Genomic DNA, 15,342 nt, shown 5'->3' on the forward strand with positions numbered 1-15,342 from the left:
AACAGTTGGTGAACAGTTAGTGAACAACTAGTGAACGTGGTGAACAGCTGATGAACAGTTGGTGAACAGCTGGTGAATGGCTGGTGAACATGGTGAACAGCTGGTGAACAACTAGTGAATGTGGTGAACAGCTGATGAACAGTTGAAGAACGTGGTGAACAGCTGATGAACAGTTGGTGAACAGTTGGTGAACAGCTGGTGAATGGTGGGTGAACGTGGTGAACAGCTGATGAACAGTTGGTGAACAGCTGGTGAATGGTGGGTGAATGTGGTGAACAGCTGATGAACAGTTGATGAACGTGGTGAACAGCTGATGAACAGTTGGTGAACAGCTGGTGAACAGTTGGTGAACAGCTGGCGAACAGTTGGTGTACAGTTAGTGAACAGCTGGTGTACAGTTAGTGAACAGTTAGTGAACACTTAGTGTAAAGTTAGTGAACAGTTAGTGAACAGCTGGTGTACAGTTAGTGAACAGCTGTGTACAGTTGGTGAACAGTTAGTGAACAGCTGGTGTACAGTTAGTGAACAGCTGTGTACAGTTGGTGAACAGTTACTGAACAGTTGGTGAACAGTTAGTGAACAGTTAGTGAACAGTTGGTGTACAGTTAGTGAACAGTTAGTGAACAGTTGGTGAACAGTTAGTGAACAGCTGGTGTACAGTTAGTGAACATTTAGTGAACAGCTGGTGTACAGTTATTGAACAGTTAGTGAACAGCTGGTGGACAGTTATTGAATAGTTAGTGAACAGCTGGTGTAGTTAGTGAACAGCTGGTGTAGTTAGTGAACAGCTGGTGTAGTTAGTGAACAGTTAGTGAACAGCTGGTGTACAGTTAGTGAACAGTTAGTGAACAGCTGGTGTAGTTAGTGAACAGCTGGTGTACAGTTAGTGAACATTTAGTGAACAGCTGGTGTAGTTAGTGAACAGCTGGTGTACAGTTAGTGAACATTTAGTGAACAGCTGGTGTAGTTAGTGAACAGTTAGTGAACAGCTGGTGTAGTTAGTGAACAGCTGGTGTACAGTTAGTGAACATTTAGTGAACAGCTGGTGTAGTTAGTGAACAGTTGGTGTACAGTTATTGAACAGCTGTGTACAGTTAGTGAACAGTTAGTGAACAGCTGGTGTACAGTTGGTGAACAGTTAGTGAACAGCTGGTGTACAGTTAGTGAACACTTAGTGTAAAGTTAGTGAACAGTTAGTGAACAGCTGGTGTACAGTTAGTGAACAGCTGTGTACAGTTGGTGAACAGTTAGTGAACAGCTGGTGTACAGTTAGTGAACAGCTGTGTACAGTTGGTGAACAGTTACTGAACAGTTGGTGAACAGTTAGTGAACAGTTGGTGTACAGTTAGTGAACAGTTAGTGAACAGTTGGTGTACAGTTAGTGAACAGCTGGTGTACAGTTAGTGAACAGTTAGTGAACAGCTGGTGTACAGTTAGTGAACAGTTAGTGAACAGCTGGTGGACAGTTATTGAATAGTTAGTGAACAGCTGGTGTAGTTAGTGAACAGTTGGTGTACAGTTATTGAACAGTTAGTGAACAGCTGGTGTAGTTAGTGAACAGCTGGTGTACAGTTAGTGAACATTTAGTGAACAGCTGGTGTACAGTTATTGAACAATTAGTGAACAGCTGGTGTGCAGTTAGTGAACAGTTGGTGTACAGTTAGTGAACATTTAGTGAACAGCTGGTGTACAGTTAGTGAACATTTAGTGAACAGCTGGTGTAGTTAGTGAACAGTTGGTGTACAGTTATTGAACAGCTGTGTACAGTTAGTGAACAGTTAGTGAACAGCTGGTGTACAGTTGGTGAACAGTTAGTGAACAGCTGGTGTACAGTTAGTGAACACTTAGTGTAAAGTTAGTGAACAGTTAGTGAACAGCTGGTGTACAGTTAGTGAACAGCTGTGTACAGTTGGTGAACAGTTAGTGAACAGCTGGTGTACAGTTAGTGAACAGCTGTGTACAGTTGGTGAACAGTTACTGAACAGTTGGTGAACAGTTAGTGAACAGTTGGTGTACAGTTAGTGAACAGTTAGTGAACAGTTGGTGTACAGTTAGTGAACAGCTGGTGTACAGTTAGTGAACAGTTAGTGAACAGCTGGTGTACAGTTAGTGAACAGTTAGTGAACAGCTGGTGGACAGTTATTGAATAGTTAGTGAACAGCTGGTGTAGTTAGTGAACAGTTGGTGTACAGTTATTGAATAGTTAGTGAACAGTTGGTGTACAGTTATTGAACAGTTAGTGAACAGCTGGTGTAGTTAGTGAACAGCTGGTGTACAGTTAGTGAACATTTAGTGAACAGCTGGTGTAGTTAGTGAACAGTTAGTGAACAGCTGGTGTAGTTAGTGAACAGCTGGTGTACAGTTAGTGAACATTTAGTGAACAGCTGGTGTAGTTAGTGAACAGTTGGTGTACAGTTATTGAACAGCTGTGTACAGTTAGTGAACAGTTAGTGAACAGCTGGTGTACAGTTGGTGAACAGTTAGTGAACAGCTGGTGTACAGTTAGTGAACACTTAGTGTAAAGTTAGTGAACAGTTAGTGAACAGCTGGTGTACAGTTAGTGAACAGCTGTGTACAGTTGGTGAACAGTTAGTGAACAGCTGGTGTACAGTTAGTGAACAGCTGTGTACAGTTGGTGAACAGTTACTGAACAGTTGGTGAACAGTTAGTGAACAGTTGGTGTACAGTTAGTGAACAGTTAGTGAACAGTTGGTGTACAGTTAGTGAACAGCTGGTGTACAGTTAGTGAACAGTTAGTGAACAGCTGGTGTACAGTTAGTGAACAGTTAGTGAACAGCTGGTGGACAGTTATTGAATAGTTAGTGAACAGCTGGTGTAGTTAGTGAACAGTTGGTGTACAGTTATTGAACAGTTAGTGAACAGCTGGTGTAGTTAGTGAACAGCTGGTGTACAGTTAGTGAACATTTAGTGAACAGCTGGTGTACAGTTATTGAACAATTAGTGAACAGCTGGTGTGCAGTTAGTGAACAGTTGGTGTACAGTTAGTGAACATTTAGTGAACAGCTGGTGTACAGTTAGTGAACATTTAGTGAACAGCTGGTGTAGTTAGTGAACAGTTGGTGTACAGTTATTGAACAGCTGTGTACAGTTAGTGAACAGTTAGTGAACAGCTGGTGTACAGTTGGTGAACAGTTAGTGAACAGCTGGTGTACAGTTAGTGAACACTTAGTGTAAAGTTAGTGAACAGTTAGTGAACAGCTGGTGTACAGTTAGTGAACAGCTGTGTACAGTTGGTGAACAGTTAGTGAACAGCTGGTGTACAGTTAGTGAACAGCTGTGTACAGTTGGTGAACAGTTACTGAACAGTTGGTGAACAGTTAGTGAACAGTTGGTGTACAGTTAGTGAACAGTTAGTGAACAGTTGGTGTACAGTTAGTGAACAGCTGGTGTACAGTTAGTGAACAGTTAGTGAACAGCTGGTGTACAGTTAGTGAACAGTTAGTGAACAGCTGGTGGACAGTTATTGAATAGTTAGTGAACAGCTGGTGTAGTTAGTGAACAGTTGGTGTACAGTTATTGAATAGTTAGTGAACAGTTGGTGTACAGTTATTGAACAGTTAGTGAACAGCTGGTGTAGTTAGTGAACAGCTGGTGTACAGTTAGTGAACATTTAGTGAACAGCTGGTGTACAGTTATTGAACAATTAGTGAACAGCTGGTGTGCAGTTAGTGAACAGTTGGTGTACAGTTAGTGAACATTTAGTGAACAGCTGGTGTACAGTTATTGAACAGTTAGTGAACAGCTGGTGTGCAGTTAGTGAACAGCTGGTGTACAGTTAGTGTACAGCTGGTGTACACTTAATCAATCAATCAATCAATCTTTATTTATATAGCGCCATATCACAACAGAAGTCATCTCAAGGCACTTTTCACATAGAGCAGGTCAAGACCGTACTCTTTAATTTACAGAGACCCAACAATTCCCCCATGAGCAAGCACTTGGCGACATTTCACATTTAGTGAACAGCTGGTGTACAGTTATTGAACATTTAGTGAACAGCTGGTGTACAGTTATTGAACAGTTAGTGAACAGCTGGTGGACAGGTAGCGAACAGGCAAGGCAAGGTTATTTGTATAGCACATCTCAACAACAAGGCAATTCAGTGCTTTACTTAGAGTAAAGAATAAAACAGAATATAAAAGCAACACAAGTAAAAAGACATATAAAAACAATTAAAAAGCGTTAAATTTGGAAATAAAAAGAAGCTAAAAGGGAATAAGACAGATAAAACAAGAGAATAAAAGTAACAGTGCAGTGTAAAATATTAACCCTCAAATTTGGTTTAATGAAAGGCGGCAAACAGAAAAGTCTTCAGCTGTGATTTAAAAGAACTGAGAGTTGCAGCAGATCTGCAGTTTTCTGGGAGTTTGTTCAGATATGTGGAGCATAAAAACTGAACGCTGCTTCTCCAGGTTTAGGATGGATGTTGAAATTCAGGTCTGAGTCCATGACAACGCCAAGATTTCTGGCTTGGTTTGTAGTTTTTAACATTATTGATTGAAGCTGAGTGCTGACTTTTAAACATTCTTCCTTGGCTCCAAAAACAATTACTTCAGTTTTATCTTTTCTTAACTGAATAAAGTTCTGGCACATCCAATCACTGATTTGTTCAATGCACTTACTCAGTGCTTGTATTGGACCAGAGTCCCCTGGTGATGTGGTTATATAAATTTGTGTGTCATCCGCATAACTGTGGTAGCATATTTTGTTGTTTTCCATAATCTGAGCCAGTGGGAGCATGTAGATGTTGAACAGAAAAGGCCCCAGAATGGAGCCTTGGGGAACTCCATGTGTCATTTTTGTCCACTCAGATGTGTAATTACCTATAGACACATAGTAGTCTCTGTCCTTTAAGTAGGATTCAAACTAGTTCAGTACCAGTTCAGTAATACTAAGACTGTAATTCTGCCACTGTCAGTGTTTAAGTGTATGTCATTAAAAACCTTAACAAGAGCAGTCTCAGTGCTGTGGTCAAAATCCTGACTGAAAGACATCAAAACGGTTGTTTGGTGCCACAAACTTGTTCAACTGTTGAAAAACAGCTTTTTCAATGATCTTGCTTAAAAATGGGAGGTTTGTTATGGGCCTATAGTTGCTCATTAGTGATGTGTCTAAATTGTATAGTGAAATCCTGCTTTCGACGTTGGGAGAAAATAAACTTAGCACAAAAAGTAAGGAAATGTGTGTTTGGTAGATTATTTCTTTGTTGTAACGAAGCTTCTTGGCAATAAATCTTATACCGTTGGAAAGCCTGTTTATTTCCCTTTTAAATGGTGCCACATTTGTAAGGAACATGCATTTGTGGGATGAGCAGCAGAGCTGAGTATGTGGGTTGTGCCCATGAAAAATTTGCCAAATCTTCTCTTCCAATGCCAAACAGCTTATTTTACTGTTGCTATTGACTCTTGTTTTGAGCTTCTGGTACCCCCAGGTGCTGCCAATCAGGTGCCTGATTAACAGCACCTGTGAGCATGGGCCCTGCTACAGTGGTCAGTAGGTGTTTCCTCCAAGAATCAGCATGCCACGTTTGACTGATCTGGATAGGACCCGTGCGATAGGGTGTTCCGCAAAACCAAGTTGCGGCATTATTTGGAGTGAGCCCTAGTACCATCTCCAAAGTGAAGGCCAAGTTCCATATAACAGGGCTGTCAGAGACAGGCTGCAAAGTGGGCGTCCCAAGAAGACAACACCCCAAGAAGACCATTTCCTCACCCTGTCAGCACTTAGGTACTGTAGGCTGTCTTCTACAGATTTGCAGTCAAGGTTTGCAGGATGATATGGCCGACGGCTCTACCCAGACAATCCAGAACAGACTGCACGCAGCCAATCTCCGGTCTCATAGGGCTGCCAGGAGGCCTGTCATGACTGCCCTTCACCGTCAGGCCCGTTTGCGCTGGTGTCGGCAAGATGTGCACTGGAACCTGAACATGTGGAGGAACGTTATGTTCAGCGATGAGTCCAGATTCTGCCTACAGCAGTTGGATCGTAGGGTCAAAGTGTGGAGAACGCTATGCTGATTGCTGCACTGATAGAGTAACATCTTTTGGTGGAGGCAGTGTGATGGTGTGGGGCGGCATCTCCCTCACTGGGAAAACGAGGCTTGTCATCATTAGAGGTAATCTCAATGCAGAGAGATATCGAGATGAGATTCTGCAACCAGTGGCAATCCCATATCTCCACAGTCTGGGACTGAACTCTATCCTCTGAGATGACAACGCTCGCCCCCACAGAGTGGGTTTATCAGAGACTACCTCCAGAGTGGAGAGGATGGAACGGCCTGCCAGCAGTCCTGACCTCAACCCCATTGAACACTTGTTGGATCAGCTTGGGCGTGCTGTTTGTGCCAGAGTGACCAACGCAACCACGTTGGCTGACTTGACAAATGCTGGTTGAAGAATGGGATGCCATCCCACAGCAGAGTGTGACCAGACTGGTGACCAGCATGAGGAGGAGGTGCCAGGCTGTTGTGGCTGTGTATGGTTCTTCCACACGCTACTGAGGCTCCTGTTTGCTACATGAATAAATTGTTGAATTGCCAATATGTCTTGTTTCTTCAAACTTCAATCATCCAATTCACCAAACACCAAACAAGAGTCAATGGCAGAATAAGCTGTTTGGCATTGGCAGAGGAGATTTGGCAAATTTTTCATGGGTGCAACCCACATACTCAGCTCTGCTGCTCATCCCACAAATGCATGTTCCTTACAAATGTGGCACCATTTAAAAGGGAAATAAACAGACTTTCCAACAGTATAAGATTTATTGCCAAGAAGCTTCGTTACAACAAAGAAATAATCTACCAAACACACATTTCCTTACTTTTTGTGCTAAGTTTATGTAATCAAGCCAATTTCATGACGTTACCAAACTTGAATTCCATTTGAAATCAATGAACACAGAAATTTGAGTTTAAATTACACACAATATGAAGTTGATGTATTTCCAACATTATTATGTCAACACAAGTCATTACAATAATGTTTGCAATTTAAAAAGTTGATGCAAATCATTAAATTTGAGTTTTTATCTTGCAGCAGTGCATGCTGGGACAAGCTGAGCTGTGAACCTGATGATGGATGTTATGAGGACCTGCTGTAAACAGAACAACACACACACTCTGCTCCATTTCCAGTCAAATTAAAGTTTCAGACGTCTGACGTTGCCATGACAACAAGCAGCCTATTCATGGTGATCAGTTATTTGTGTGTCTGGCTGGAAATCCCTCGACAGTCGTCGTCACAAACTTGTTTACTGCTCAGGTTGAGACAGGAAGTTAAAGACAGGAAGTGGTTCACGTCAACCAGCAGCTGAAACTTCCCAGCAGCAGCAGCAGATTTTTATCTGATTTCGTCCACAGTCTGGGAACTCCAACACTGAAATATTCATTATACTTATTATTATTAACAATTCAAATCATTCAGACACATCTGGAGTGTTCCTGCTGCTCACTGTACAATCAATCAATCAATCAGTCTTTATTTGTACAGCACCAGGTGGGTGCAAGTCACAGTGCTTCACAGTTGACTGACGGGGGTTTTGGTGAATGTTTCTTGTGAGAAGAGAAGATTCAGACAGATAAAACTGTGACCTGGACTCAGTCTCACCATTGTCTCTTCCTCAGTTTCACTTCTCCTTTCACATTTTGTTTTTCAGCGGCTGTTTTGTTCTGCAGAAAATATCAAACCACAGACAGACTCAATAACACACAGTTCTTCCTTCTGCTGCATAATGTCAGAGTTCATGTTTACTGCAACTTTAGATTCTGTGTGATGTTCAGTGAGACCCAAGCTGAGATTTTAATTATTAACACAGAAGCAGCCGAAAACAAACTCTGATCATAATTACAGTTGTTTCGGCACGGATCAATACTGAGTCCACATGTCAAAACTCTGTGGATCTGCAGCACATTTTAAACATATTTACATCCTCATTTCAACACAGTTTATGTTCAAACACTAACATGTATTCATACGGATCATAACCACACTGAAATACATCTATATTCAACCAAAAAACAAGACGTGCTGTCAGAAATGAACCTCCCTGAAAGCTTCCCTGTACTGTACATAGAAACTATACTGTATACAATATATAAACTATACTGTAAACTATACTGTATACTGTATATAAACTATAAACTATACTACATACAGTATATAAACTATACTGTAAACTATACTGTATACTGTATATAAACTATACACTATACTACATACAGTATATAAACTATACTGTATACGATATATAAACTATACTGTAAACTATACTGTATACTGTATATAAACTATAAACTATACTACATACAGCATATAAACTATACTGTAAACTATACTGTATACTGTATATAAACTATACTGTAAACTATAATGTATACAGTATATAAACTATACTATAAACTATATTATATACAGCATATAAACTATACTATAAACTATACTATATATAGTATATAAACTATACTGCACTATGTATATAAACTATACTATAAACTATACTGTATATGATATATAAACTATACTGTAAACTATACTGTATACTGTATATAAACTATACTGTAAACTATACTGTATACTGTATATAAACTATACTGTAAACTATAATGTATACAGTATATAAACTATACTATAAACTATACTGTATACGATATATAAACTATACTGTAAACTATACTGTATACTGTATATAAACTATACTGTAAACTATAATGTATACTGTATATAAACTATACTGTAAACTATAATGTATACTGTATATAAACTATACTATAAACTATATTATATACAGCATATAAACTATACTATAAACTATACTGTATACGATATATAAACTATACTGTAAACTATACTGTATACTGTATATAAACTATACTGTAAACTATAATGTATACTGCATATAAACTATACTGTAAACTATACTGTATACAGTATATAAACTATAAACTATACTACATACAGCATATAAACTATACTGTAAACTATACTGTATACTGTATATAAACTATAAACTATACTACATACAGCATATAAACTATACTGTAAACTATACTGTATACTGTATATAAACTATACTGTAAACTATACTGTATACTGTATATAAACTATACTGTAAACTATAATGTATACTGTATATAAACTATACTGTAAACTATAATGTATACAGCATATAAACTATACTATAAACTATACTATATATAGTATATAAACTATACTGCACTATGTATATAAACTATACTATAAACTATACTGTATACGATATATAAACTATACTGTAAACTATACTGTATACTGTATATAAACTATACTGTAAACTATAATGTATACAGTATATAAACTATACTATAAACTATATTATATACAGCATATAAACTATACTATAAACTATACTATATATAGTATATAAACTATACTGCACTATGTATATAAACTATACTATAAACTATACTGTATACGATATATAAACTATACTGTAAACTATAATGTATACTGTATATAAACTATACTGTAAACTATACTGTATACTGTATATAAACTATACTGTAAACTATAATGTATACAGTATATAAACTATACTATAAACTATATTATATACAGCATATAAACTATACTATAAACTATACTATATATAGTATATAAACTATACTGCACTATGTATATAAACTATACTATAAACTATACTGTATACGATATATAAACTATACTGTAAACTATAATGTATACTGTATATAAACTATACTGTAAACTATACTGTATACTGTATATAAACTATACTGTAAACTATAATGTATACAGCATATAAACTATACTATAAACTATACTATATATAGTATATAAACTATACTGCACTATGTATATAAACTATACTGTATACGATATATAAACTATACTATAAACTATACCATATATAGTATATAAACTATACTGCACTATGTATATAAACTATAATGTACTATGTATATAAACTATACTGCACTATGTATATAAACTATAATGTACTATGTATATAAACTATACTATACTCTATATATAAACTATACTATATTAAGTAAATCTGAGCAATATGACAGCTGTTCTCTGCAGTAGCAGCAGATCTAAATGTGATGTTATTATTGATTATTGATGCACCTGATCAGTAGTAGAAACGTGGTTTCAGCTGACAGTGAAAACAGGATGAGGAGGAAGGATGTGAAGGAACGAGTGTGACTGTGTTGATCAACTTCCTCCTGTTTTTCAAGCTCACACAAACTCTGCACATGTTTAACACACTTTAATTTCATCACTGAGTTGTGAACAGACGTGTACACTCAGTCTGACACGTTACATGTTCATACATGACCAAAACACACACAACTATTTACATCATGCTCACATCAGTGGGTTAGCATGTTAGCATGTTAGCACGTTAGCAGTGAAAGACTTTCTCTTCACATCAACAAACACAATTAAAGATGAGTCACATGACAGACAGACTCCTCCATGAGATGCGTTTCCTGTTGAAACAGGGTGATGCAACACCGCAGACATCTGAGAAAAACAAAGGTCACATGACTCCAATACTCCAATAACAGCAGCCAAAAATCTCACACATTCACTGTACAGGTGAGTCCAAAAAGTCTGAAAAGTCTGAAAAGTCCAGATGAGACATTCAAGGTCGTTTTTTATTCCAGTTAAACATGTTGATGGTTTGTTTAACTGTCATAACAATCACTTAATTAAACACAGAAAACACCTTAAATCCACCTTAATAACACCTTAAAAACATAATTTCCACATCAACTCTAAATATTAATTAATGAGTTTAAGGTGGAATTAAAATCTTGATGACATCATTAAAAACAGGTAATTGATTGAATTTTAAGATGAATGGATGAAACTTGTTAAAATGTCTTTATGTTTGGTAAACTCTGTTCAAACTCTCAGAACTTTATTTAAAAGTTTCAACAGATCCTGAATCAGTCCGACTGAAATTTGTTGGAAAGTTTGTAAAACGACGCAGCGGATCTGAGCAAGCGATGATGAAAGAGTGATGAAGGGGTGCAGCGTGTCGCCATGACAACAGTAGCTGCTGCAGCACAGACAGGCGGCGGGTCTACAGCGACAGCACCTGCGAGTTCTCGCTGGCCGAGCTCACCAAACTCCTACCGGACCTACTCAGCTGACTCTTAAGCGCCGCCTGCTGGCAGCGGCAGACACGCAGCAGCCGCAGCACGTCATGGCGGAAACGCACGCCCACGAAGGCGTAGAGGAAGGGGTTGAGGCAGGCGTGCATGTAGGCCAGACTCTTCAGCACCTGCCCCGTCTTGTCAAAGCGCTTCATCTCCTCGCAGTCCGTCATGGTCATGTTGGTGGCCTGCGCTGCCTCCATCACCAGCACGCCGTTGTAGGGCAGCTGGGACACGACGAAGGCGACCACCACTGCCAGGATGACACGCATGGCCTTGTGTTTCTGGAAGCTGCGTGTCTTGAGCAGCGTGGCGATGATGAAGCTGTAGCAGAACGCCATGACGAGGAAGGGCAGGCAGAAGCCCATGCTCACCTGCAGCGACAGCGCCAGGATCTTGGTGCGGTTGCCCTCGTGTGGCGGGAACACCATCCTGCAGACCTCGTGCAAGTTCCCGTTAACTTTGGATGTGGTGGCAAACACAAGCTCTGGTGTGGCGAGAAGCAGGGCGAGCAGCCACACCCCCACGCACACCAGCCGGTTGCAGCGGCGGCGTTCCATCTTCGAGTTTTGTGCCCTGGTGGTCTGCACGATGACCACGTAGCGATCGACGCTGATGCAGGTGAGCAGCAGCATGCTGCTGAACAGGTTGACCTTGTAGAGGGCGGAGTTCACCTTGCAGAGGGCGACGCCAAAGTTCCAGCCGCGCGACGCCTCGACAGACCACAGCGGCAGCGTGAACAGGAAGAGCAGGTCAGCCATGGCCAGGTTCAGCAGGTACACATCCGTCATGGTCTTCAGCCGCCGCTGGACATTCAGGTAGATCCACACCACCAGCATGTTCCCGGCTCCGCCCACCACGGTGATCAGCCAGAAGAGCGGCGGCTCGTAGAGACGCCTGAACTCCCGCACGGACGAACGGTCGCACATCAGGTTGGAGTCGAGATAGTCGTTGTAGTCGGAGTTGTTGGAGTAGTCGTTGTAGTCGTAGTCATCAGCGGTCGTGGAGCTGCTGTAGAACGGCTCCTGACAGGAAGAGTCATCAACAGATCAATAATCAATCTAATAAATCAATGAAACAGATGAGATGAACTGTGAGTGGGCGGGGTTTACTACCTGGGTGGGAAACGTAGTCATGTTGTCTTCCAGGGAGGTCATGTGATCAAGATCTTTGTTGATGTTGATGAGGTCATCCAATGACCTGACAAAAACAGACAGCAGCTGTGACATCATACTGTGACATCACCAGTGACATCACACTCGTCTCTGTTGCATTAAAACCAGACTGACATCTGACACATATGATCAGTTTATGTAATAATTGATTATTGATTATTAAAATGGTGATTCTATGTGATAATGATCCAGTAATATCGTATATAAAAATACATACTGATGCAGATGCTTCTGCAGTTTTTCAGTATTTTTACTTAAAATATAAAACTTCTGATACTTTGGACACAAAGTTTTCAGGAAGATATTGATCAGTACTCTGATTCAGTAATACTACAAGTAACAGATTTACTTCAGTAGTATCAGCAGAATGTTTATTAAAGTACTTATTGGACAGACTGGCTCCTGTCAGGGTGATGATTGATTACATCATCATCATCATCATCGTTATTACTGGATAAATATAGTGAACATATTAACATTTATATTAATATTAAACTGTAGCAGCTCCAGAACTCACTGATAAACACTTGTAATACTTGATATGTTTATGTGTAAAAGACCCTTAAACACAGCTCAGCTTCACCTCAGAGAGCCTTTAACCAACAAAGTAGATTTTATATGAAATATAAAATATTTAAAAAAATATTATATATATTTTAAGATCAATTTTGAACAATGAAACCTGTTAAACTGTCTGTACATTTCATACTAGTTCACAGCAGTGTCAGTGTCTACGAGCAGAAACTTTTTCCCGCCTCCGCGACCACGTAAAGTAAACCACAAAGACAATAAAGACAATAAAGACAATAAAGACAATAAAGACAGTAAAGATAATAAAGACAATAAAGACACACAGGTGAGACAGACAGACAGGCAGACAGGCAGACAGGTGTGGACTTACAGTTGTCTCTCAGCTCGTCTCAGCGTCTCTGCCGCTTCTCACAGTTTGCAGCAGTTTGTCCGTTAAACCACAGTGACGTTCAGGACGAGACGAGTCAAAGCAGAAGTGACAGAAATAGAAGGAGGAGCATCATTAACCCTTAAAACAACTGTCCTCATCAAACCTGAGCCACAGATCCTCAACTCTGAACTGATCTGTTAACTGAAACCTGACAGACACCAGAAGGATCTGCTGTTCATGTTCAAACAGCCCTGACGTGACTTTTGTTGTGATTTGGTGCTAAAATTGAATTGAATTGAAAAACTGAAACTGATTTGACTTGAACTCCTGGAAAAGTCCTGGAAAAGTCCTGGAGAGGTAACATGAGTAGTACTAGCACTAGTATCAGTAGTAGTATCAGTAGTAGTACTTTTCCAGGACTTTCCAGACATTCAAGGCCTTAAAAGTGTTTGTTTGCAGGTAAACGATGTGTTGATGGTTTCTTCTGTCACAACAATCACTTAAAATGTCTTTAATTAACTTCATTAACACTTAAACACAGCAGTGTTTAGTAGCCTGAAATCCTTTAATCTGAACTACTGAACCCCTCAAAACCCCCTTAATTAACAAAGCAATTATATTTTAATTTCCACTTTAATGTAAATATTTGACAGATTGATTAATAATGAGTTGAAGGTGTTTTTAAAGTTAAACGCTGTTAATGAGACTTTCAGGGTTTTTATTCAGCATTTTGATATTTAACAGGTTTATTTGCATTGATTAAGGTGTTTTTATAACTTGTACCTTAAAAAGTTCTTCAGCAGTTTAATTAATGTGTTGTCATGTGTTCGTGTTATTGTGTCACACGGCTGCTGTTGTCAGCTGAACAACACGAGTACTGCTTGCGGTATCAGTAGTAGTGAGATGGAACATGGTGTCCTTTTTAGTGTTTACATTTTTATTCACTTCCTTTAGAAAGGTAACACACACACACACACACACACACACACACACACACACACACAGGTTGGTGGTTGTGGTTGCAGTCACTGTAATGTCCTTATAAGTCATAGAAACAAGTGTGTGTGTGTGTGTGTGTGTGACATCATTAAAACAGGAATCAGCCACATTGCGTGCCAGCGTGTTCACTCGGGGCAGTGGTGCATGACAAGCTGCGACCGCACATGCACAGTCTCACACTCTGTATGAACAGAGTTGCTTTTCTGTGACCTTGTGTGAGTTCAGGTTGTTTCAGAAGAAGTTCCCCTTTATATAAAACCTGTCCGAAAGTATGTGGACACGATACAACACGTCTCATGGATGAGGTCACATGACTAGTGACCTCATCCATGAGACTGTCGAGAGCGGCCGCAGTGATGACGTCGACAGGTTGGACGCTGCAGATATTTATGCAGCTGTGATTCTTTCCCAGATGTGTTATTGATCACATGTTGGGGGCAGGCTGGAGAAACAGTCCTTAAACAAGAAAACTCTAAAACTCAAAGCATTTCCATCACTGTGGGGTTCTGGAGAAATACAGTTTACTGAGCTTTGACAGTTTTACATAATATTCAGATTTGTGTCTAGTTTATAAATGTTAAATGGTTTGTCCTCCTCCACTATGTGACTTTGTGTTCACTCGCTCAGTAAGTTCTATCAGATCCTCCAGAATCTCCTCTATAGATGATTGGACCATTTCATCACACTGCATTTAGACATCAGCTTCCTCTGTGAAAACCACGACTCAGTGAACATCCTACCTGATGATATGAAGAACTGCAGTTCAATCAGTACGTTCAAGACCAAATGAAACTGCTAGAAACTACTCAGCTCTGTAACCACTGACTACATTTCATCTCATGGTCTTCTCATATAATCTCTAATAACCTCGTTTTCATTTGATAAGTTTACATCATTAGTTTCTAGTTGACATTGTGTGTGTGTGTGTGTGTGTGCGTGTGAGTGCGTGTGTGTGTGTGTGTGTGTGTGCGTGTGTGTGTGTGTGTGTGTGTGTGTGTGTGTGTGTGTGTGTGTGTGTGTGTGTGTGTGTAGCTTTGTGTTTTGTAAATTAGCTATAAATTAAATCTGGTGCATCAGATGACAACATT

At 39.5% G+C, this 15,342-nt stretch overlaps 1 protein-coding gene across 1 annotated transcript; it reads right to left on the reverse strand.

Moving 5' to 3' along the window:
• Nucleotides 1-10,271: 10,271 nt before the first annotated feature.
• ccr9a (chemokine (C-C motif) receptor 9a) lies at nucleotides 10,272-13,637 on the reverse strand. The gene is made up of 3 exons (XM_042428865.1): nucleotides 13,256-13,637; nucleotides 12,295-12,379; nucleotides 10,272-12,204 (listed from the first exon to the last, which is right to left on the reverse strand). Exons 2-3 carry the CDS (start codon nucleotides 12,334-12,336, stop codon nucleotides 11,107-11,109), a joined length of 1,140 nt encoding a protein of 379 aa, XP_042284799.1. The 5' UTR covers nucleotides 12,337-12,379; nucleotides 13,256-13,637; the 3' UTR covers nucleotides 10,272-11,106.
• Between the last annotated feature and the right edge of the window lie 1,705 nt (nucleotides 13,638-15,342).

The sequence above is a fragment of the Thunnus maccoyii genome, chromosome 12 (assembly GCF_910596095.1).
Source record: "Thunnus maccoyii chromosome 12, fThuMac1.1, whole genome shotgun sequence".
In the NCBI taxonomy this organism is placed as follows: domain Eukaryota; kingdom Metazoa; phylum Chordata; class Actinopteri; order Scombriformes; family Scombridae; genus Thunnus; species Thunnus maccoyii.

What these genes read in the sequence shown, in the direction of transcription:
- ccr9a (XM_042428865.1), bottom strand. Translation starts at nt 12,336, where the DNA reads ATGACCTCCCTGGAAGACAACATGACTACGTTTCCCACCCAG. An exon ending in TGACTACGTTTCCCACCCAG is followed by an intron (nt 12,205 to 12,294) that starts GTAGTAAACCCC and finishes TCTTCCTGTCAG; the next exon opens with GAGCCGTTCTACAGCAGCTC.